At 37.4% G+C, this 26,285-nt stretch overlaps 1 protein-coding gene across 1 annotated transcript; it reads right to left on the reverse strand.

Moving 5' to 3' along the window:
• Positions 1–7,402: 7,402 nt before the first annotated feature.
• On the reverse strand, positions 7,403–25,707 carry LOC108099769 (somatostatin receptor type 2). Its single transcript, XM_017203397.2, has 4 exons — positions 25,537–25,707; positions 8,627–9,621; positions 8,519–8,566; positions 7,403–8,462 (listed from the first exon to the last, which is right to left on the reverse strand). The coding sequence occupies exons 2-4, from the start codon at positions 9,518–9,520 to the stop codon at positions 7,953–7,955; spliced, it is 1,452 nt and encodes a 483-aa protein (XP_017058886.1). The 5' UTR covers positions 9,521–9,621; positions 25,537–25,707; the 3' UTR covers positions 7,403–7,952.
• Positions 25,708–26,285: the final 578 nt, after the last annotated feature.

Genomic DNA, 26,285 nt, shown 5'->3' on the forward strand with positions numbered 1-26,285 from the left:
TTCCTCGGAAAGCGGTGCTTGTTTTTGTAATTAACAAAATTCAATCTATACAAAAAGGCAGAGTGAAACAGAAATAAACAAGAAATGCTTGCAGTTAAAACTAACATATATACGATTATATGATTTTTAAATTTTTTAAGACTTGGCTTTTCCTTGTGGTTGTTCCGACACATTCTTGCAATGTCAGCTTTAAAGTATAATATATCAGCATTGCATTAAGTACAACTAACTAAAAAGCTGTCTAAAACTCTCTATTAATTAATATAGTATTTCTGTGGAAGCTTATTGATATCGACGTGAGATCTTAATAAAATCAATTGGCTACAAAAAAAAGTAACAAAAAATTTAAAAATTACTAAGAGTATAAAGTTTTTATAAAATTTTTTCTAAGCTCAAAAGACTGAAAAGATTCAAGCTTTTAAGTTTAATAATGATTTTTGAAAAGCAACCAACCAAGGTTGATTTATTGTAGCTTTTTTATAAATTTAACTTTACCTTCATTACAAGTTTGATCAACTATAACCGAATTAAAGTAAATGTTTTTTATAATTCATTTGTTTTTTTTTCCATTGACCTTTATAAATTGCGTGCAATTTTCAGATAAAGTGTTTTAGGCATTCCGTTTATGAATTACATTTTAAAATGTCCATTTAGATCCCCCTTTTTCGCATATTTGAATATTTCTATAGAAAGTGTGTTAATACTTTAACCGATTGAGGTAACTCAGATTATGAGTGCTTTGATTTACACAGATTGACTGCCACGCACGCCTTCTCATCAGTTAGCTGAACCGCAATGTAATTTCTGCAAACATTCCGTATCCGCAATCAATTAAGTTCCCCCATGGACATGACCACTTTAATTCAGCCGTAAGCCACTTAATGACTTTCGACCAGTTTACAGCCCTCGAACCTGCTGCCCAGCTGACAGGTGCTTAAACCACCTGCCCAGAAAGCCACCACCCTCACCCTCATCCGGAATCAAGATAAAGTCCCCCACACAGCCATCACTTAAAATCACAGTTCAAATTGCAAAATGCAGTAAATTAAAACAAAGGCACGTAAATGGCTTAATAATTCTTCCCTTTGGCCTGCAAAGGGAATTTATGTGGTTAGAGATGCCGAATTTGGTAGTCAAATAAAAACAAAAAATTTATTTTTTATAGGTGTATAAAATCTGTATTCTAATTTTTCCTAAATGTTAAGCCAGGTATATTAACTTCTTTATACATATAATAACTTTTATGGGAGTATCAAAATTAGAAATACATTTAACAGGGTATTAATTTTTTTATTTTATGATAACATACCATGTTTAATGTACATAGATTCATATTTAAGCAAATTGTAAATAGGTAAAACGTTTTTTCCCCACTGATTGGGGATTGGGGACCACAAAAATTGGTTTGGTGTGACAAAAAGCTGAAGGCATTTAAAAGGACAAAAAATTGTCATCACTGCCTGGGAGCCACCGTGGAACTCGGCCTAGAGAAGGAAAAAACGCCTACCAACATGCCGTTGAACTGGGTGACGGTTCACTTTTATTTATTTTTTGCGTAATTTCATAATTTATGCATAATAAAATGGAAGTTGGGAGCCCCCCTTTCTCCCACTGTACCGGAAGTTGTCTGCCCCCAAAAGGCCCCTTCCACCTCATTGTTGGCTGCCAGCCAACTGACATTTTTCATAACGGCTGTGGGCGGACAGGGCTTACATCTCTCTGGCATTTTTTCCAGCACCCCTCTTTTCTGTCCCGCTTTGCTTTTTACTAATTTAACATTTCAGCGTCCAATTAACATTTTAAGCCAGAAAGCTTTGGGGAGTTGCACGCAGGAAAGGAGCCAGCGGGAAAGCGGGGTTTTGTGTGTGCCTTTCTAGGGTAAAAATGTTGATTATGAAATTTTTAAACTTAGTGAATTTTTTGAAGGGGAGGCAGGCAATACGAGGCGATACGGAAAAATTGGTTGGATAGGAATTTAATTTTGATAAACCAGTCAATACATTCTCATGCAAGTTGCGGTTTCTTTTGTTTTTAATATATTTTTGTGTTTGCATTAGAAAGGGAAAGTATTATTCAATATAGTGATTTATGAGTTTGTGCATTAGCTCTCTTTAAAAAAGTCACAAGTTTTATCAAGGCTTTAATATCAAATAACTCGTATTATTCTGTTAAATTTCTTGATATAATGGGAGAGTATTTATAAATTGTATTCCTCAACAAATGTGTGGTTACCTAATGCAGTAAGCGTGAATTAAAAAATAGTGGAAAATCGGACTGCGGAAGAGAAGGAGGGCAAAATGCCAATGAGCCTTTTGGCATAACCAAGTGGTAAATGGAAAATTATGAGTACTGAAAAGTGGGTGTATTTAGGGGTCTAGCTCCTCCTGTCATTTTTCCGCACATATGTTTGGAGGGATCCTGGTTATTTCTTATTCTGCTGGCATCAGCATGCACTTAGGACTCGGGTTTTTAATGCAAATGCATTCCTGTGACTCCGGCACATATGCAACGTGATGTGGAAATCCATTCACCGGGGAATGTCTGCCGCTTCTGCTGGAATCCAAGAAATAATAGAAACCCATTTTTTGTCACGGAATTTTTCCGAATAATTTCCCTGCTGCTGCTCATTAAAATTGAAATTATGTATTTTGTTTTTATCCACCCGCTCTTCAGTTGGTCTGTGTGTTTTGCAGCCCTTTGTCGTTTGTGTTTCGCAGTCGAGCTGGATGGCAAAAAGTTCCAGTCGCCAGCGTGTTAATTTGTGCGTAAACGTTGCACTAACGAAGCGGAAGCTTTTGGCCCCGCGAATAATAGAGGGTTAAGAGGCAAAGGGTTTTTGGGGGCACGGGGTTCTTCTGGGACAGAGCGCGTAATTGAAATGGCATTTAAATGTTTCGGGGGACCTGTGTGACGGCGTTCAGAGTGCATTTTCCATGCGAGGGAATGTCAGGGAAAATTATGGAGGTTGATTGAAGGGGAAACGGGGTCGAAGGTACCAACCGCAAGAGGAGATAGAAAAGCCATTCCTGAGTCAAAGGTCACACGTGGTCTGGAGTCACTTAAACTTGGGAATGCAATAGCGAATAATGAGTTCCCAAAAAGGTAACAAGAAAATGCAGCAAGAGTTAGAGAGAAAAACCAAAGGTTTTATAGTCCGTATATTTATATTTTATACAATTTATTATGTGCTATTTATTCTTATCTTATGTGTATACATTTCAATCTTTTAGATAAAAAAAGGGAATTCTGAATTTATCTTTAGTTCAGCAGTTGCACATACATTTTCATCAATGGCAGAATATCTGAAACCCAAACACCAATATGTTTAAAATAAAATATATTGCACAGTGATATACAACAAATGAAATACAAATTTAGCTAGACTTTCCCCTGGAGTATCAGCATTTCTCGGATAACCGATTAGTTACCGTCAAATTGAATTTCGTAATTGCTAACTCGTGTTGCGTTTAACCTTTGGCTCTCATCTGCAGGCGTCCACCGCAAAACCAATTACAATCCAGTGGGCGAATTGTGTCGAACTTCACTCTCCAATCTTGAGCCAGAAGCCACGTGTGCAGCATGGCGACCCCAGTTTTCCGGAGACCGCAAACTTTTCGACACTGTCCAACAAGACAGGAGAGCGGCAAGAGTCTGCGTGGCAAAGGCTCCATTAGAAAGTTGCCACCACACATATCAATTACACAAGTTTTCGTTAGTCGCCGTCGCCTTGGTTTTTGGTACTGGCAGCATCCTGTAATTGCATTGAAAACGGCAACCGCAGGACCCGAGTTATTGCCAAGCGTCTAAAAGTTGTTCGCCAGGGACTTTCGTGCATCCAAGTTAAATTGAAATTTGCATTTTGCCGGACAGCGGAGTCATAACTTGACTGACAGACACAATACATTTCCGTTTGAAGTCCGGAATCTCTTCATTCCGTTTTCATTTCCTCCAAGACTTCTTTTTTCATACCCTTACAGAAGTCATTATGATTGTAGCATTGATGTAAATTTTTGTTGTGATAAACACTTAAATGTGGCATTAAAATACCCTTTAGCATAAAAACAGCATGAATATGAGTAATATATTATATATTTATACATAATAAGTAGGTAATACGGATAGTTCGTATTTTTTTTGGTAAGAGTATTTTAAGTTCCTATCAGTTGCAAAACTTTTGTGTGGACCCATGTACTCTTTGCTTGGCACTTTGTTGTTTAAGCAGCGACTGCAAATTCCCTTAATATTTTACTCCCTATTGTAAAAATGTTTCTGTTTTTGCATGATTTTGACTTTAGCGAGCAAATATTGTTTTGCTTATACTAATAACATCAGTCACCAGAAAAAAAACTAAGAAATTTTATTTAAAAGTGGAAAAAATTATATTTTTGACATTAAAAAGGAACAAGTAAACTGATTTTGTTTTTGGTTTTTTTTCAGTATTGTCTAGTAACCATTTTTAAGAGAAATGACTAAATGTAATAAAAATGTAAAGGAAAAGTATCATGATTCAGCAAGGTGCATTTATAAGATACTCTTTAAAATTAATAAATAAAGATAATGATATTAATAATAATAAAATATGCATCTATTTTGTGCAGATTATTAAAAAGCAATCGTTTCGTCAGCATTACCTAATTAGAACGCTTCAACTAACTCCCTTTATGGTAATTAGTGCGTAGTGACTAGTTAATAATAGGCTTAGCTAAGTACCTTTCGGATAATGTCGGGTCCTCAATTTAGGTCATACCTCCGCCGTTGAATCTATGTTTGCCCTTTAAGCCGATGACCATTTGCCCTAGGGCGAAAAGCCAGGCAAGGACCTTAAGGATATGACTGTATATGGCCAGCTTCGTCGACGACAGCGAAATGCATTTACGGCGTAATCCAATCCCGGCAATAATGAAATGGTAAGTGCCAGACACAGGAACCCAGGAGCCCAGGAGGTGAGGCACTAAAGTGTACTCCAATGAGGGTTTTACCCAGTGGGAGTTGCATTCGGCGACCGGAAGCAGCCAGCTGGCCAGACAAAGCTTCCTCCGGCCGAATGTTCAACAGACCCTCCACCGAAAGGGCTTTTATTCCTCTCTTTCTGAATCAGGTTTGGTATTTGTAGTGTTTTTTTCTCGCCAATTGGTTCGTCCATGTACACTGAAACACTAAATTAAAATTATTTTAAAGATTACTTATACTTTCAAATTTTAATTCCAGTTGTTGCTCTCATCGTTTCAATTGAACGGAAAAATTAAATGAACTGTTTGCACTCCTCGATTTATAATTTTTTATTTTGGACCACTGAATTTCATCAATACTTGTAGTTTTATTATTAATTAATCAAATTTATAAATTTACAAGAGATGGCGATAGAAAATTTGAATACAACATAAATTTCATTATAATCATTACACAAATTTTATGTGTTGTATTTTAATAACTTTTTCTGCGAAACGATTTCTTTTAAAATAAATTTTCATATGTATTTATTTTCTGCAGTGTTGCCATCGGAGGTTTTTAATAGCTCACGTTTCAGATTGCAAGCCATAGCGGAGTTCCAATCGTTTTGACCGCCAATACCCGTTGTTAACGCTGATGACAATGAGGTTTTTCTCCAGTTTTTCAACCTCTATCTTGGCTCGACTTTTGGAAGTGCTTTTCAGCTGTCCCTGACATTGACTTCTTTGCAGGGATTCAGATGAGTTTACCTGCCAGAAATCGATTCTGGGGAAGCGGGAAAGCAGGCTCCATGTGGCACTGTCAAAGAGTTTCTTACAAACCGCAATTGCCGCAGTTGTAATTCAATTGCACTTCAGGAAACCGCAGGAGTGTGATGGGAAGGCACTTGAAGCGCACAAACTAATCAACTAATTAAAACCAAATTTCAGCACGAAGCAATTCGCCACATTTCCCCACATAAATCAAACGCCATCTACTGTAAATGGCGCAACTCCAGGGCTAAAAGTAACGAAATAAATCCCAGTTTCAGAGTAAGGGCTCCAACGGCAGGAAGAAACTGTGCTTTCAGAAGTCAAGAGTAATAATGATACAGATGCGAAGAAGGAAAGTAAAATAAACCAAACCAAACAGCGAAAATTTTCACAAATTTGCACTCGAAAAAGTTGCTAAGCTGCCGTTCCTTTTTCTCCATCTCTTGGCTTACGCAAATCCCCCAACAAGCAGCTCAAAGCTCAAACGTTCTTGCCATTTATTTATTTTTTCCTTTCAATGAATTGCTTTCCCATATTTGAGTTAGCATTTTCACTCCTCACCTCAGCTTTCGCCTGCATTTCGAAGGTGAGCGAGGAGATGTTTCAGAAACCATTCCGACCCAACTCTTTATGCTGGCGCGCTGAAACGCATAAATCAATGGGGGAAAAGCGAGCCGGGAAAGTGGCAGAAAGCCAAGTTCCTAAACTTGATTTAATGCCGGTGCAGCAAGCAGAATACAATATATTGGCAGGTTGTTCTCCAAAGTGCGCTGGCTTAAAAGCTCTTAACTCGACTTGAGTTCAATCCTATCCAAATAAATCAACAACAGCAGCGGAACGAAAAAATACCTCCGAGGCTCACAAAGAGTCTTAGATTTGTTCTCTGGCAAATGAAAGGTGGTGAACAAAGTTGTCAAGTTTTATTACCTTGCAACGTTAAACGTAAAAAATGTTCGAAAGGGAATGCATCTGAGTCAAAGGATCACCTGATTGGCGAATAAATGAATTCAGTAGGACTTCTTTTGCTTTTTCTTTCATCATCCTTAATGAAATATAAAATTTTAAATCTAAAATAAATGTTTCTCTTATGTAATCATGCTCATGCTTATCTCTTATTTCGAGAGTGTGAGGTATCTGTATACCTTATATATATTATTTTAGGATATAATACTTAGCTCTTACTAGGATATAACAATTTCAACAGCAGTCCTTGAAGACCCCAAATCTATTCAAGGCTCGGCAAACGAGTATACGCAATCTTTAAAAATTCGGAGACATTTCTGTGGTTCCCCTGTTATTCCAACTGTCATAGAAAAACACACGTTTTTATACAAACATTGCTTTATTTACATTTTTTCAAGCCCATTTACGCAATTTAATTTATTTTCTTAGTCTAACTAAATATTATTCAGCTCATTCCATGAGATACTGTTCGATAAACAAACATATTTATTTATTTATATAAGCCCCACAATGGACTCAATCTTAAAATAAAACCATTTAAAATATTTATTGTTTTTTTTTTTTTAAATAGTTTTGAAAAATGCACATATATACAACGAATCATGAGTAAAAACGTATCTGATATTATTTAAATTGTTTTTTTTATATTTGAAAGTTTACGACTTTTTCGGCAGACATACTTTGGTCAGACTTGGCTGCTTATTTTCACAAATCCATTTTATCTTACCCATCTTATTCTTAATTGATGAAACTACTGTAAGACAACTATAAAATGTTCACTGTATACATATTAATTTTCATATTATTGTATAATTTATTTATTAAGTCTAGGGTCAAGGCCCCAAATGTAACTTATGAGAGAAGAGTTATCGGCAGTAAAATATTCAAATACATGTATGCGGAAAATTGTATTAAATTTTATTATTATTTTTTTTTATTATCTATGTATGTTGTCATAAATTAAACGAATTACTATTTACTTACCGGAAAGGAGTAAGGCCCTTAAAATGAATATTGTTTCAACGTTTACATATTGCCAATATATCGTTGTGTGGTAGTTTAAATTCAATAAATCTTAAAATCTTAAATGTCTTATTTTAAATACTTAATACCTATTATTAATACTTAATACTTAATCTCAAATGCTTTTTTATTATATTCATCGCGAAGGCTTACTAACTGTTTGGTAGAAAAGATAATACAAAGATCACCTTAATATACTCCAAACTATAATAATTTTAGAAGAATTTCAATTAGTTATTTTAGGAGTTCCTAGCTTAAAGGGGGTTACAAATCGGTTTGCTGCACTGCACCAGATCCCCTTCTCGCTGTTGTGCAATAAGCCTCCTGCTGTTCGCTCAAACAAATAATCAAATTTTCCGGCGGAGCTGTCGTTTTGCCATTAGAATTGCAGGATTTCTGGGTGGCCGTGGTTCCAGTTTTTTCCGCCGTCGTTGTTGAAGATGTGGTGGTCGATGAATTGTTGTTGCCAACATTCAATGGCAGCAGGGGTGGCATCTGCGGATTGGTGGTCAACAGGCGTTTGGAGCCACCCCGTTTTTTGCTTCCCTGCTTGGTGAAAACACTGGGTTCCACCTGCAACTGGGCGTTGATCTCCTGCTTGTTCATACAGGTGAAGGCCTTGAAGAAGCTCTTCCGGAAGTTCTCACTCAGGAAGGCATAGAGTATGGGATTCACCGCGGAATTGGAGTAAACTAGGGCTCCCAAAAGCAGAAAGATGAGTATCTCCAGACGGGAGAGATCCCTTTGAGCGGGATTCGAGTGGATTAGGGCCACCTTAGGGAGACAAATACTATGCACAAATTACAGTTGAATTAATGGAATCTATTTACCTGAGAAATCCAGTGTGGGAGCCAACAAAAAATGTATACACTAATCACCTGTGGATTGAGGAAATAGAAAATATAATTATAAAATTTAAAGTATTTTATAATGACTACCGTGAGAACCAGTCTTGTGACTTTCCGATGAGCTCGCCTTTTCTCTTTGGATTTGGTTCCCTGTTTGGGCCCCACAGATTGCAGTTTCCGGATGACCAGATAGTAAAAGCTGAGGATAAAGCACAGTGGTGTTGCGAATCCCAGGAAAAAGGTGTAGAGTATGAAGGTGGTGCCCGAGTGCTTCTTATACGCGTCTGGCCACATTATGTTGCATGAGTAGTTGACTCCATCCTCCTGCTCCACAGTACTGGCATATAGAATAACCGGCAGCATAAGAACCGCCGAAGTTGTCCAGGCAATCGCAGACACTATTTTGGCTATATGCAAAGTTCGATATCGGGGCGAGGAAATCGGGTGGCACACGGCGATATATCTATCCGCCGACATGATGAGCAGGAAAATCGATGAGGTGAAGGAGGTGATCGAGGTGCTCACCATATAAGCCTTGCACATGAACTCCCCGAATCGCCAGCTGCAGATTCTCATCGTATAAAGCAGAAAGGGTATCCCAATTAGGAAACACTCATCGGCCACCGCTAGATTCAGAATGTATATATTCGTAACCGTTTGCATTTTGGAAAAGCGCAGCACCACATAGATCACCAAAGTGTTGCCGAATAGTCCGATAATGCAGACGAATCCATAGAGCACCACAGTGAACAAATCCGCAAAGGAATTCCGGGTGGCTATGCAATGCTGATAGGTGGGCAGTTCGGTGCCATAAACAGGCTCCTCTGGCTGAACTGTGGAACTGCTGCTAATCCATATATGATTCAGTTCTGTGGTAGATAAGCTCTCGTTTGCATTATACCAATTTGTGGTATTCACGTAGGAGTCGGGGGCTATATCCCCGCTGACAAACTGCAGGACGCCCATCATCAGCCAGGCCAACATGTTTGCACTTCCGCGCAACCTGGTCGAAATTAAATTATTTTAATCAGTTTTCCGCTGCCGATTTTCCTCTCCTCCCGTTATGGTTTCGCATGTTGGCGGTTCTGCAAAGCAAATTTCATTATTACACAAAATAATTTCATCGGTGTTTGTTTGTTTGCTTAATTATTCCAAATATTAAAATTGCAACTTGCATATTTCACGGGAACAAATTGATTCGCTACTAATTGAAATGTTTTTGACTAGCGCAAACATTTTTACTTAAATTGGTCAATCAAATAGTGGTAAAGCTTATTTAGTCAATTAGATTTTACATGCTGCACGTGGAAATGTCATCTTCAAACTGCTGTGCATTAAATTGAATTTTTATCTCATCAATTTTAGTTCAGTTGTTATATTGTAAATTTTTTTTGGGAATACGTTCGTTTGATTAATCTTCATTCAGAGAAAAAATTTAGTATACTAAAAATTGTGCATGGTAAATAAAAAGGTTACTTGCATCTTATTCATCCTCAAAGCGTTGGAGAGTTAACATTACATTTGAATTTAGTAGGCGGAGAAAGTAAAGATTTAAACTTAAACTTAATTGCGCACAATTTGTCTATACAAACAATCAAGGATGACTTCTGCCCTTCGTAATTTTCTGCAAATAAATTAAGATGGACAGCACTTATGCAAATATCAGGTAAAAGCATTGCCTCCTTAAAATGCGGAAAATTCCGAACATTACAGTTCAGCATTTGATCCTTATGATCCGCAAGGGGATGTATTTAGTGCTATAGACGTTTAAGCTGCTTAGTTTAAGTGCGCTTTCCACATCAAATATTGTTGACTTAGCCCAAGCACATGTAAGGATTAAAGCCAAAATTAACTTTGAACGAAATGTCTTTGTCCTTCTTAAGCTAAATTAAAATCGTTTTGCATATAAGTCAGTTAATACCAATGCCATAAATCAAAATTTGGCCTAAGCTTTGCTGGAACGTCCTTTGAAAACTAATCTCGCAGAGAGTGACCAAGAATAATATATTGCAAAGCCTTAATATTCAAAATGTTAGGACCCTCCATCTGCAGCATTGGGTAAACTTTCATGTAAAATAAAACTTAAAGCAGTTGAAGTTTAATATTCAGCTAATTTAATAATGTACGTTGATTGGCCTCAAATTTAATTTATTCGGTCTCGCTCTTTAAATTAAGTTTAATCAATTTTCGATAGCATGCGCCATAAAATATGCAAGGCAATCAACAACATTTTCACAGCTTTCTTATTACCCCAATAATCATAATCATTGTTTCAATCATTTTAATAATTAAGCTATGTAATTTCAGTTAATTGCCGGTGTTCGGGTTTCGCAGAACTTGGTTTTCCCAGCATGTTAATTTCTTTAATATGTGAGGGCCACAAATTGTTGCTATGAGCAATTAAAATAGTTCATTGGGATGGAATGGTTTCGGGGTGCTGTTTCCAGGTGAAAAGGATTTGAGTTGTGCATTCAGTTAGAATTATTTTTGTCGTATATTCCTTGTATGTACATATAAGTAAAAAATGATTGCGTATCAGAAGAAGGAAGGCAATAGATAACTGTCTGCAGTTTCAAATATATATATTCAGAATATAGTATTTAAAAATCCAAAAATTATCTTAAAATTTGTTATTGTTTTGGTCAAACAAATTAATTTGAGCAAAGATATATGTTTGTTAATCTTTGCTCCAACTTCTTTTTTTATAATTTGTAATATCACATCAAAACCTCCACTATAGTAAATATATTCTATGTTTTTTCGATATCTGTCCGTGTTTATTTCACAATTTCCCCCAGTATCACGTGCCCTTGTTTGTTTGCTCAAGGAATTAAATCCAGACCCAATGGCTGGTGGGAATTCTCCCGGCAATCCGGACCCATCGCTATCATCATTGTTGGCACCTGAGTTGTTGTTCGACATCGGTTTTTGCTGCTGATGTTTGGTTTTTATTGTTGGTGTAAGTGCAACTGTTATCGGCAACCACAATGGGGGCACAAATCGCAGGATTGCCTGGGTGGCAAGGGTTCTCAGAAAGGAAAAAATAGAGCAGCATGCGCTTTTGTTGTGCGTTCAAAATTCTCTTATTAACAAATAGCTGCTGGGAAAATTAAAAAAAGATCTGCTAACTTTGTTTTCTTTTAGAAAAAAAAGGACAGTATATATTTAACCCATATAGATCACATACCTGTATTATTATTGGGATTCATAAAATCTTTAAGTCTTCATATAAATGAAACCTCTTTTTAGTTTTGAACACTATATTTATCACGTCTCGAATTATAAATTGCCAAAATACATTTTTATATATCCAAAATTGATTTTGATTTTATCGTAAGTGTAGTAATTACTTATATGTCGGCAATTTAATAACATGTTTTGATATTAACATTAAACAATTTTTCCTATCTGCCAGTTATATGTACTTGTAACATACACGACATTTACTATTTGAATGAATTGAAATGAATGAATTATTATTAAAACTTATTTTGGCTTAAGCACATTTTTTCAATTTCAAATTTAATTTTCAATGGATCACATTTTAGTTGTGATGTGGGTTAATCTAAGTTGGAAAAGGTGACGAAGCCACAGTCTGCCCTCGACCACATTTTGTCTGCTCTCCACAACTTTCACCCCACATTGTATATATTTGTGACTTTGTAAACCAGGGCTTCTGCGTGTGTGCTTGTTTGTCTCCTGTGCTCTGCGGTATTTATTAAAAATTTATGCATTTTATGAGACCCTTGAGACAAGGGTCTCAAATGCATTTCCCACACAGATTTTCATGATGGACATTCGTTAAGTCCCTTGACGGTGTGACGACAGGTCGTAAAAATCAGAACTTTGGCTTAGGAAGCTTATAAGGCTAAGAAGTTCGATCATAAAATACAGCACAAGCAGTGAATACAAAGCATGTATTTTCGTTATTGGTTTTTAATAAGAAAGCACACTTTTGCTTTAATAGGGTGAGTATATACTAAAGGGATTGGATTAAATAATTGTACACAAAAATAAAAAAAGGTAAAAAAATTTTTTAAGTTAAACCGTTTTATGTAAAACATGTAATAAATGTACTAAAAGCCTAAAAATAATATAAAATAGATACAGACGTGGGAATTATAAACATATGCTTAGACTAGACTAAAATAAAACCGTGGGGCAAACAAACATTTTAATCAACGATTGTACACAATTGACTTGCCCCACGGTTTTATTTTAGTCTAGTCTAAGCATATGTTTATAATTCCCACGTCTGTATCTATTTTATATTATTTTTAGGCTTTTAGTACATTTATTACATGTTTTACATAAAACGGTTTAACTTAAAAAATTTTTTTTACCTTTTTTTTATTTTCTAGTTTTTAGTTTTTATTTCGCATTTTTATATATATTTTTTTTACCATCTTGTTCCCACGAGTAATAGTCATTTAAAGAGTCGACGCCCCCGGAGGTCCAATAATTAGTACATTTATCTTAAACATTGCAATGTATGTTTAACATAAAACCTTTTAAATTAAAAAGTTTTTTTTTTAACAAATTTGATTAAGTTTTTATTAGTTTTTAGTTCTTCATTATTGCATGGTTTGTTGCCCGTTAGTTTGTTGCAGTCCAACTCCTCTATACGTAGTCCCTACAAAGATCTTACTCTACTAAGAGCCACGTAAGCTTGACCTTCTTCAAACAGTTTCGCACCTAAGTATACGACTGCGTGATCCACAGTGCTGCCCTGCATTTTATGTATTGTAGAAGCTCATGATAGTATTAAAGGCAACATTCTTCTGTCAGCCGTCCCATAATTGTACTTAGTTGGAAACTGTATGGCTTTCGGGTGTATAAGATGTACTCCGTCTTTTTCGAAATCAATTCGGACGGAAGGTACATCTGTTGCATATGTACATCTGAGCCCGACGAAATTGAGGCCAAACGATTTCGTTGATGTAGCCTATAGCGCCATTTACTAATCCCTTCGAAACGTCAAAATTGGACCGTAGCATGACTTTTGCCCCCACAAATATTTCCAGTTCTGCTGATAAACCTCCAGTTTTGTTTCTATCAACTTCACTTTCTTTAGCTCGTTTTGCTTTATAAAATAATAAATATTATTTTAACATATTGTGAATCTAAACCAGGGGTGCTCAAATTCGTCTTATGGCAGTGCGTTTACTAACACACCCACAAGAAAACGTGTACATATGTAGCGGCGCGTTTGTGTTGGGGCGCAGCTGTGCACTGAGAGAAAAAAAAAGTTTTAAATATTTATTTTTGGTTTTTTTATTTATTACGCATTGTATTTCGCATTTAAAGTTTATGCTAAAAAAAACTGCTCTCTATTTCATCACTCATTTTGATCCGCCAAAAAATTTAACATAACACTTACGATGGTCCACCACGAAATAAATCAAAAGCCAACGCAGACAGAAAAATAAGTTTCAGTGCATGTACTCGAGGAAAAAACAAAAACAAAATACATTGCGTTCAGCGAAGCGTGACGACGGATAGAGATGTAATGAAGAAACAAGCAAAATTGTTTTTGTTTCGCATGCAAATCGCCCATATGCACGGTGCTTATGCGCGCACTACCCATAAGCACAGAGCATCTACAAAAACAAAAGTGCACTCAGTGTATAGGCGTTGAGCACCGCTGATCTAAACCATCCTCAAACCTCCTGGAATACACACAAAAAATTTCATCAAAATCGGTCCAGGCGTTGTTGAGTTATGCGCTTACCAACACATTCTGCGATTCATTTTTATATATAAGATATAGCTTACCCCGTTTGTTGTCAGACTGATCTAAATTAATCTGATGTGTTTGACAGTGACAATGATACCCATGTTGATGGGATTGACAAAACCTAAGTTATCCGCCATTTTGCAGAGGCCGCCATCTTGAATTTTAATTTTATATAGTACATTGTATTCTACTTGTTGAGACCTTTCATTTGATACCCATATTGATGGGATTAATAAAACCTACGTTATCCGCCACTTTGCGGCCGTCATCTTGGATTTACAATGTTATTGACATTACTATATTGTATTGTCATCGGAACTGAAGGTGTGTACCACATTTCAGATCAATCTGACAACAGGAAGGTACTTAAATTTCGATTTCTAATTTTGACCCTAGGGTGACCTAAATAAAACAGTTTAATAAGCCCTTTATATACTTGGCAAAAAGATATGGTATAACGTAAATTAAGAATTATTTTGGTGCTAAATTATTACTTACATTTTATGATTTGTGATCGCAAAAGCTTATTTATTTTTTGCAATTGCCAATTTGTACTTCTCTTCATAATTACTTATCTTTCATAAATCAATTCATTATTGTTTCGTTCAACGAAACTTGAAACTATTCTGATTCTGTAATGACTTTTACTTAAAGATCGTTATCTACGCCGCTGAGTGCTCAGCGCTTTCCCTAATTCAGAAGAGCAGAACAGACATGCCTTTGAAAGTGCGCTTAATTAATTAAAACTTTATCAAAAGTTTACACAAGCCACAGTCGCTGGGAATTGGCAAAGTGGGGCGGGTGTTCATGTGTTTGGATTATGTTACCACTGAGCAGACCAAACAAGGCTCGGTACAATATGTATGGACCCTCCAGGAAGAAGGAGCCGTCTGGCAACCAACAGCTTGGCAAATGTTTAGCCGCTCGCTTTGGTTTCAAGCAGCAACACCAAACACAACCAAAGTAATTCATGGGCGGTGGCATGGCAAATTGAGAGGGGGGCATTCGAAGGGGGCCAGGAAAACGGACGAGCCAGAGGCATGCGAAGAGCATAATTTTTGGGATAAACACCAAGTACAACATGCATACAAGGCAGCTCGAAACACATGTTGGCACTGAGAAAAAGGAAAATTATTTTATTTCGCAAATTACAGAGTGGTTTTATAGACATTTTTGTTTGTTAACCTCTTTTAGTAAACTTGCAGACAAGTTACTTTATATACATTTTTTGGAGTAACAAAATTCTTTCTTGCTTAAATTGGAAATTTATTAATAACCAAAGTATTTCTAGATAATTTTGGTTGACTTGGACGCTAGGCTTAGATACTGTAAAAATACTGAGAACTTATTCTCTTTTAATCATTAAATATGAATTTAATATAAGAGTCAAATTCTCACAATTTTAAAATAGTTACAGTTTTACATGTGTATAAATGTAATTAAAAGTCATCATTATATTTTTCCAGCATGAAGACACCGTGTAAAATAATAAGCAAACACATCAGAGAAAATATTATTTGATGATACAATCTATATGTGGGTCACATTTTACCTTCAGTGTACACACAGAATCCCGCATGTGTATGTATGCAAATATGACTAGCAAATTTGCATGTATACACAACGCAAACCAAACACACTCACACTCGGCCAGGGCACGCACACACAGTAACACACACAGAAGCACACACAAACACACTTGGCATTGCCTCGTGTCAAGTGCACTTGGTGCGGGCAGAGGTCCTTGTTTTTGGATCGGTCCTCGGTTGCGATGGGCTTGGTTGGATAGGCGCCTTTGTTTATGGACCCAGTAGCGGGTATAAAGTGCAACATAAACAAAACTCACTCACCTCAGCGGCCACTAAAATCCACCCAGCTCTCTTACACGATAACTCGGTTTTCGGCTTTCGGTTTTCGGTAGCGGCGCACTTAATCTTTGGGACACATTTCTGGCTTTTGGCCACAGGTTGCCACTCACCTGACCTTTGCCACCCGAATAAAGCACTAAAACATGTGTTGCATAACAAACAGCCGCCGGAAACCGACAACAACAAGTGCAATTATAATCCCGGCGGCTTTTGTGCTGGTGGCGAATTCTTTTTGCTCGCTGCACCTGTTGGCTTTAGTTTGAGTAGCACCCACTACAAACAAAACCAAATGCGAGATAATCGCCCTTTGTTCCGTTTTTTAAACAATTACGGCGTGTGTGTGTATTAACAAGCATGGGTCCTTGTTTCTATGTTTGTTGAATAATCCGTTGCATAATAAACACTGCAATCAAAGACTAACAGAGATTTTTAAATCCTTTAAAGTACCGAAAAATATAGTTTTATGATTATAGGCAATTTAAATGAGGGGGTAACTAACTTTGTTTAATTTATTTTAATTTTTAGAAACAAACTTTGTATTTCTGCAATCCTACAAAGTTTCTTAACCTATTGCCTATCTTTTTTAATTCTATTCAAAAACAAAGGATAGATGAAACCCCTCTTGAGCCTCACCTAAGTTATCCCTTCAATCTCAACCTAAGGAGGGTATAAGCTGCCACTTTCGCCCACCCAATGACTCTCTGATGGTTCTCCTCTTGTGGTCAGATGTCCCTCGAGTGTCCACACATTCCGGATCCGGAGTAAAACCACCTGAGTGCGGTGGGACGCTCCTCACACGTTGGGCTCAATTATGCCGGGTGTTCATTGTTAACCCATCTGCGGAAGTAATGGCACCCACACTCTCCATGTGGCCATCCCAGGAGATCCTCCATTGGGTGCCCTTTTTATTTATGGCAACCATGGCCCTCCAGGGCACTATATTTGCTCTATTCCCTTCATTTGTCAGGCGGAGAGGATGAAAGGCAACACTGGCTGCCTTTCAGTACACATATTTGCACCTGAACGGGCGGAAAAAGTCAGGTGGGTGGTGGGTGGCTGGATGGGTGCCTCCGCAGTTTGTGTTGTGTTGTGTAGTGTTGCCTTTGATGTGGTACCCGTTGTTGTTTCACGCTGCTCCTGTTGCCTTTGGTTTTTGTGGCCTCAACTGCAGGCGGCTTGCCAAAAACTGAAATCTGCCAGCGCTTTTCCACTCTGTTTCCCATCCCGTGTAGCTTTGTTCATTGTTCAGCCGCACCCTCGGTTCTATAGCTTCCGATTCGTTTTTTTCGCTGTTCCTCTTTTTTTCCTTTTGGCTCATTCGATTCAATGGAGCTTTGAAAAATGTTTGTCAATTGCATGCTAAACGTTTTTACTGATTTGTCACAGGATATGGGAAAGGCGGCAAAGAGCGAGGAGAAAAGATTTAAAAGACCGCGGAAATGTTTTTAAAACACTTGAAGAATTGAAATACAATCAAATAAAATTGTGTAACACCTTCTTGTTATGTAATAAAATGGATGACTTCACTTAGAGAAAATATATTACGTTCAAAAGCTTGAAGAAAATAAATTGTACATTTATTTCTTTTTATTTATTTTTTTCTTTTTAGCTAAACTCTTCCTGAGTCATTCAACACACATTACAAGGACGGTTTTATTTTTTTTCAGTTTGTGGTCTGAGCAAAACTCATCGCCCTAAACCCTCTTAAATAAATTGTAAAAAAATTAATTCGTTTCGTTTACTTCGCCATCTCCATGGACACTCTTTCGGTAAGCGGTTTACACTTAAGCCGCCTAAAATTGCCTCAAGTGTGGACCGCCATTTAGAGCTCATAAGAAGGGACGCTTTGCGGCGAAAATCGGTTTATCAAATATGGGTTTTCATAGCTTCCGCGGGTAATCCTTTCGCTAATCCAATTTTCCGGAGTCCCCGGCAAACAATTTCGTTAAAGTTCAGACCTCATAGAATAGATTAGGGCGCTTAACACTTGCGCAGCCTCCCGATGTGCAATTTATAGTGCGCTCCCCCCAAAACGTTCCCGGCAATTTGCATAAATTAACAGCAAAATATAGTGCCGCCCTTCTCTGATTCGATGTGTTTATTGTTCGCTGGTGGATGCACTCATTACCAATGTGTTCGCATGGGGACGCTTCGATAGTTCCGCCGGCAAATTTAACATAATTTTCAAGAGACCATTCACAATAATTGGGCTGCATTTAGGGTGTTTGTGGTGGGGGGTGTGGGTGAATGTGCGGATTATGTTGCATATGTTGTGGGGCAGCGAATCTATGCCACGCAGGGCTTCCACTAATTGGGTGGCAATCGAAAATCCTTTGTTGCCCGTGACGCGTGCCCTTTATGGGCATTATTTTGTCTAAAATATGGACGTTTGTTTGGGTTTCGCAGCCGCGCTTTTCCGGCCTAATTGCACTTCGAAAATTTTGTTTGAAATGGATTTTTCTAATACTGCTTTTAGATTTTCGAAATGTTGGTAAATAAAAATTAAATTAAATTAAATAAAGTATTATAAGAGAAAATTCGCATTTGTGAAAGTTCTGCTAATAATCAGAAATTAATGAAATAAACTTTATTGATTTTTATTGATAAAAGTAAATTTTCAATTGCAAAAGTTCTTCAAAGAATTAGAAACGCTTCTACCGATTTGATTGTAACCTTGTATACCTAATTTAGAAATAAGCTATATTTATTTTTTAACATTAAAGTGTTTAAAGAAAATACCATTGTTGTGAAAGCGGAACTCCTAGTCAAATAATCACACTCGTCAACATCAGTCATACGCCCTGTTTGCCCTCCAATTGAGAATTCCGCCTGGAACTCTCTTTCCGGTCTATTTGCTTTCCACTCTAGGGCCACAGCAATGACCTTTGACTTCAGCCGGAGTTCTCCGTTCATTTAATCATACAAACGGCGTTGTCATCATCAGCAAATGCCATTACCTAGGTAAATAGTATAAATGGAGGGAAAAGGGGGCTATTTCCCAGGGACCAGAAGAAAAGCGCCAGGCTGAAAGGGATTTCTGCAGGCACTTTCCACTTTTGATGTGCCCGACGTGTTGATTGCCGTCAACTCGCTGACCAACGATAAAAATAAATAAATAAATCGGCAGAAAGAAATGGAAGGAAATGAAGAAATCTGTTTTGAAAAGGAAAACAAATCAAGCAAATGGCTAAAAGGCAAATGGTCAATTGACCCATTCATGTTGTTAGAATTTCTTTCGGCTCAATTCAAAGTGCAATTAGCAAGTTGAATAGCCAATTAATTGTAGTTTTCCTTGTTGCTCTCCTTGTTTTGTTTATTTTGCTTGGCTGATTGTTTTTCTGTTTTCGGATACCATGACATTTCGTAGAAAAACAATTTTAATGCACTTGCTCAGAAATCCTTTTTATATATTTATCCAATTAGTTCGATAGTCAACCGGCAATTAAAATCCGAGAACTTGTTATATTTGACACTGCCATTGCGAAATGTTTTTCATTTTAACATCTTGTTATTTATCTCAGTCCTAAGTAAAAATAAACATTTCTTCTTATTAAAAACTTGTTTTCTTTATTTCTCTGGAAGTTATGTCCATGCATTGTAGAGAATAATAGTTTTCTATTTATAATTTAAATTATATTTAAAGAGTGGATGTTGAAAATAATGAATTTGCAGAGTACTTACATTTTTAATTTATTTATAACTTTAACTTTTTATTTTTCCCAAACACTTATTTATGTTAGGGTATCAGATTGTCGAGTTCTTATTGGCAACGGCTCTCCGTTTTTCAATTTGTTTACAAATTTGCCAATTCTGCATTTTAGTGCGTCTTGTTCTGGCTGATATTTTTTTCGCATTTTTGCTGCCGTTTTTCCTTTTTAGCTCGATTTGCTCAAAATTCTTCTGGCCTTTTGCTCATTGAAGTGTTTGCAATGCTCTTTTTTGTAGCAATAGCCAGCGGAATGGCCGTTTCTGTTGTTGATTCCCAATTTTATGAGTTCAATTAACCAGAAGCCATGAAAATAATAAAAATGATGAACTTTTGCCAATTCCAATCGATTGCTTTGTTAGCGTTTGGCGTCGAGTGGGAATGGAATTTTACACCCGGCAGCTGTGTGACCTAGACAAGTCCTCGGATAATATTATATACACGTATACTTTCTGTATATGCCGTGTTGTGACTACTCCCCAATTAGCACTAAATCATGCTCTTTATTAATTATATTTCCGATTATGTTGCCATCGACGTCATACTCTATTATATCAGCGCTGGCTGAGTACCCAATCAATAAGGTCAGATATTGATCGAGGGATAATAAGCAGCGTGAGGGGATGCACTGCTGTCAATTGGGCAATCATTCAATTCGTCATTGCCATCAACGCCGCTAATTGAATTGCGAATTCAAATCGTATGCGTAGCGAAATGCAGGCTCACATGCTAAATGATTGTGCAAATTAAGTGAAAACTCGAACACATTCGATAATGGGGAATTACTTTGCCTAAGCCTCTAGGTGACTAGGCCTTGGGAATTGATTGATTTGGTGACTTGCATTTACAGCCAATTAAAATAATGGATGATTTTGCTGATGGAAAACACTAACCCACTAAAAAACTTGTCTTTAGCTATGGGGAATCATTTACATACGTTAATAAATAAAATTAATGCATAGGGCCATGAAATGTAATTATTATTTACGGTTAAACAAAAAACATCTAAAATTTATGTATAACAACTAGTGTTTGTTCGTCTGAGTTGTCCATCCTTTTCTCATTACATTAATAACCAAGTCCACTTTAACAACAACGGCTGATAACTTTATGCCGACATTGAGTGAGGCCCCAGACTAATCATTTCTGTATATACTTGGGCATCATTATCTGCTCTAAGCCATTGTTGTTTTTGTTTCGGGTGTGACTAACACTTTTGTTTTAGTTGTGTTTTCCTACCGCTTGTGGCATTGTTATCGTCGCTGCTCTTTTGTCGTCATTAACGTCAGTGCGGCCTTGTTTAATTTGAACATTAATCATGGTCTGACTCTTGACGGGGGGCCCAAACTGGGGGCCCACAACGAAAACTGTTGCAATATTGCACCCTGGAAAAGTTGCACCTTTAATGAAGACAGGCAGGTTCTGCTATTATTAGTTTTTCCGTTCAGGCTAAAGTTGCACATGCGCAGGAAAACTTTTGGTGGTCAGAAGGAGCAGAGCAAAAAATGACTGCAAAATTTCTGTGGTGGCAGCTATTGTCTTACTGAAAGTCCCAACATTTTGATGTGCTGGAAAACTTTGGCTCTTCCCTTCTTAGTTTTTCCTTCGGTCAAGAATTCAAAATTTTTCTGCATTCCCCCTTAGCTTGACTTTAACTATTTTACTTATATGTAGTGTCTTAAGGTTATGTTAATCCTTTAAAGCTTATTTGTAGTTATTGGTTATATATTAAAATATTTTAATTTATATTCGTATATCTTGGAATTTCATTTATAATATACGAAGTTTATTTCACTCTTTTGTGGACTGTGTTTTAATATCAGTTCACTGGCGCCAATGCAGCACAATAGTTGGATTCACGTTTCTCATTTTCCGCCTCTTCAGATCCGTTTTTCTTCCTTAGTATATCCTTGCATATCCAATCATCAGCGACTGCTGGCTCACATTAATTGACAGTTTCGCCATCAGTTGGCCCAGATGGAACCCTGACTAAGTCCTCATTAACTCATCTATCATGATGTGGATGTTTAGTCAGCGCCCCCCTCGTTTTTCTCCCATTCTCATTAATTCCCTTTAAGTAGGCCATTTCAGTGGGGGAAGGGAGAAGACCCACAGTTGGATATGATATCCGTGACCTCCCCTTGCCCCACACTGAATGCATTTCAATTTCCTTTTACCTCTGAAAAAATAGAACTAATTGCACCAGATCTATTCGACATAGAGTTCAGCTGTTCTTATCGCGTTGGTTTTTAGTATTCTATTTTTTTATGGGATAAGTTGAACGTGACCCACCGCCCGATTTAACCCCTTCTCAGTTTAGGGCCCTTGTCCGTAATTAATTGCAAAAGTTTTCTTCGTTTTATGTCGTCTGATGCTGCACAAAAAGTTCAAAGTTGATGGCGATGGGAGTCGCCCGCCCGCAAGTGATGACTAGTTAAAAACTGAATTGTCAATTATGATGAATAATTATTGAAAATTCCCTAATTAGCTGCATAAAACTTTAACCGAGGCGTTGATCCAAGCGGAAACATTGGTTTGTGTCAATTAATTAGGTCCTTGCAAAGTGTAATGCTAACTTTTAGTTTGGTCCACACAACTAAATAGAAGTTGGGTAACAACTTGTGATAGATGCTTGATTTGACTTGAAATTATAATACTAATTTAATAAATAATTGCTTATTTATGGATACAATATTTATAGATCAATATATTTTTAAATATTTACTTTACTTTTGCTTTTTGGGGATGCCAGTCACTTTTTATTATTGCCTTTTGGTTCAAAGTAAAAAAAATAAGTGCAATGATAAATATAATTAAATACTGTGTATATGGACAATGTATTAGCTTATAAAGATTAACACAAAGGGGAAAATTGTATTTTTCGATGTAGATAATTTTAGTAAACATATAACTAAGCTATTATCTCTCTGAAAGAGTGACCCTATGAGATGTTGTTCGTGGAAATACCCTCGTGGGTTGACTAATTTCCAAGGAATTCCTGTGCATCTTTGGCCATCAATTTGCAGACACCGGCTGAAGAGGAGCCACATCAGCATCTCTGGCACTTGTTCCGCCATTTGAATCCGGTGCTCATCCCTTCGCAGTTGGCCAACCTTTCCACTCGCTGTGTCCTTGTTCTTGGTTAACTCGGATCCTTTGAGTCGAGAGGAAATGCTATCATTTGGTAGCTGTCATTGTTGTTTTCGTTGTTGCTGCTGCTGTCTGTTTGCCTGACGCCGACGAAAGGTTAAGGCATGCATCGCTTCCATCAAATTAGACGCATTTTCGACGCGCTTTGTCTGTCTGACCCTCTCCCTCTAGCTCAATCCACCCGTCTCTTTCTCTCTGGCTATGTCTGTCCCTCCCTCTCTCTTTTTTCCATTTCCCATTTTCCCACCTCGTCGCCACACTTCCTTTCCCGCTTTGGCAATTTTCGAGCTGACGCCGCTTTGCCTTTACGTTTTATCACTTCATTTGCACTGAAATGTCAATGTCTGGCGCTTTCTTCCCTTTCTTTTCCTATACCTTTCACTTAGTCTTTGCTCATTTGTACTTTTTCAATGGTTTCTAATAAAAAGAAGGTACTTTTTTTAATTCTTTATGATTTTCGAAGGATTTTTTACTGCAAAAATGAAAATGATAGCCAGTATCTGTAGTGAAATCACAGAATGCAATTTTAACTTTAAAAAAGGTTTTTAGAAAAACATACCACAAATATGCAAGATATTCTGCACATATGGTAATAAATAACAAAATATTTAAATTAAATAAAAACAATAAAATACTAACAAAAGTTTTAAAAATTAACCATGATCTGGTATTTAAATAAAATTCAACTGCGGATTATAGCTTTTATTCTTTGTATACAGAAACTTTAGTGCTTCATATTACAAAAATGAATAGATAGCGAATATGGAAACATTTTATACATCGCAAGCTACTATATCGGTGGAACTCAATTTTTGAGAGATTGATTTTGGTAAATTCAATTTTGCAGCTCCTTTAGGGTTAATCCAAAATGTAAGAGTAAACTAGTACTCGGCGAGGATCCTTCTTCTGGTTCAAACAGCATGGCCAAATGGCAGGAAGGAAGCAGTTTGGTTGCAATGACGTGGGCGGTATTTTTTCGGTCGGTTGGGTGGGTGGCTTTGGTGGGTTTGGTGGGTTGTCGGCGGGATTGGATTGGAGGGGTGGTGTCCTGGCGCTAAAAGAAATCTGTCTGACAAATTACACGCCCTGCGTTGCGGAGCAGCAGCTGCTGAAATGCTTCGTTGCCCCTCCTCCGTGACTTGCCCCTTTGTATTTCGCCCGCTGTTTGCGTTGTCTTCCCATTCTGCTCCTTGCCACACACTCGGACTCAAGCCATCAAACCGATTGACTGAAGGATTCGGCCAGCGCACGTCATTCACTCAGTTGCTCCGTTAGTCAGCGAGTGCAACGGCCTTTTGATTGGGCATTATGGCCATGGGGAGGAGACCTCCCCTCACGCTTTTGGTTGGATCGGGTTGGGATGGGTTTGGTTAGGTGGTTTCTGTTTTAGTGGACTTTACTTAGCTGGATGAGCTCATACACCGAGTTATCTTCTGTTTAAGTCTGCGTTTTATTGGTTCAAAGGATGGGAGGCCAAAGGCCAAAGGAGCTTGAGTTTCCTAGTTCAACTATTGAAGGAATTCTTAAAGATTAAGAAATAAATAAATCAAGCCAAACAATTTGTGCGCCCCCCATAATAAACTATTTTAAACTTAGCTTTAAATAAAAATTTAAAACTATAAATCATAGTTTAGATTAATTTCTGCTCCGATAAAATAATTAAATTGTAATAAATAAAACTATGGCTTATAAAGAACATGCAATAATTTCCTTGTGTAAGTTAAATGGTAATAAATCGTTTTGCTTTACCATTTTATGTTTAAATTATTATTCTGAACGTCACAGAACCACTTAATCAAATTGTCTTTGCTTAAATTCTTGCATTCACGCTCTGCAAAGCATTCTTCTGAATAGCATTCCCTACTATCCCAACCCAGCTTTTCCTAATTTGTCAATTTCTGTTTCATTTCCCAAAAACAGTTTCTGGGTTTTCTGGGTTTTCTGTGACTGCCACCGTTGGTCAGCCCTTCTCAGTTTCCACATCAACGGACAAGCCAATCCCTCATTCCCCTCTCCAATCCATATCATCTTAAAAGAGCAACCCCTTTCTCCAAACCCAAAACATTCAACAGTTACAAATTGCTATTCGCACAAAATTTCAGTTATCTGATAAATTTCATCGCACACAAATACAAACGTTTGAACGTGGAAATGGACAACCCGAGCAGAGAGAAAATAGTTTGACAGGTATTTTTTATTTTGACAGTTAAAAATGATTTTATTAGTTCTCAAGGAGAATTTAAAACAGAATGTTTTAAAAAAATACAAACAATTTTTAATGGAACTACAATGCCGATCTTGCAATCCTATAAATAAATACAGAATTTCAATAAATTCAATACGTGCTTAATAAGGTGTCAACTTGTTGTGTTATCATATTTTATAAGTTTATAAAATAAATTTAAGTAATTTATCAAGTTACTTTCAATAAACAAACTAACATGAGAAGACTCTATTTTTTATCAGTGCATACAAAGGGAACTCTTTCCGAATTTTTTCCCTAGTACATGGAATGTTTCTTCTAAGATATTTTGCTTACCGCTTGAATATATTGTGTCATCTAGGCACTCATCCTCTCGATTTCGATAAAATGGCACGCAACGCACTTTTCGGGGTTCTCAAAATATTTGGCAAACGTTTCTGCAATTTCTCGGATTTCCCGCTAATGTTATTTTTTCACTCTGCCTGATTTATTTGTGATATGGCTGCGGCTGGGAGTAGAATTATTTGTTTATTTTTCGTGCGTTCTGGCTGCTAATTTGCATTAGACGCAGGCAGCCAGAAAACCCCCGGGGTTATCTTTTTCCACGCCCCCTATCCGCCTCTTTTTTTACCCTTCACTATGTTCAACACGCACGTTTATCGAAATTTAGTTTTTTGGTGCTGGCAAAGTTTTTGTTGACTTTTCTCTCGGTTTGTTCGTAGTTTTGGCCTTAGTTTTCACTCTTTTGTTGGGTTCTGTGGCAGAACTGCACGTTCCGGCATTGTTTTGCATACTGCGCGCCACACAAGCCGGCGAATTTTGTTGTGGTGCATGCGAGTTTTCCGATGCGAATTTTCCGATGCGAGTTTTCCGACTGCAGACTCGTTCGTTTTTACACTTGCCTCGGTTCTCGGCTTTCAGGTTCGTCGCCCGATTGGCCTGATGCGTGTTGCGGTCTGCTGCCGTTTTCCCCGCTGCAATTTCCCTCACTTAACAGTTGGTCGGGAGAGAGGAAAAGAGCGAGCGGGAAAACTCTAGGGGCGAAACTTTCTCTCTTATACGAACTCTCACTTTCGTTGGCCAAC

Source organism: Drosophila ficusphila, unplaced genomic scaffold, assembly GCF_018152265.1.
Source record: "Drosophila ficusphila isolate 14025-0441.05 unplaced genomic scaffold, ASM1815226v1 contig_106, whole genome shotgun sequence".
NCBI classification, from domain to species: domain Eukaryota; kingdom Metazoa; phylum Arthropoda; class Insecta; order Diptera; family Drosophilidae; genus Drosophila; species Drosophila ficusphila.

What these genes read in the sequence shown, in the direction of transcription:
- LOC108099769 (XM_017203397.2), bottom strand. Translation starts at nt 9,520, where the DNA reads ATGTTGGCCTGGCTGATGATGGGCGTCCTGCAGTTTGTCAGCGGGGAT. An exon ending in TCACAAGACTGGTTCTCACG is followed by an intron (nt 8,567 to 8,626) that starts GTAGTCATTATA and finishes CTCAATCCACAG; the next exon opens with GTGATTAGTGTATACATTTT. An exon ending in TCCCACACTGGATTTCTCAG is followed by an intron (nt 8,463 to 8,518) that starts GTAAATAGATTC and finishes TGTCTCCCTAAG; the next exon opens with GTGGCCCTAATCCACTCGAA.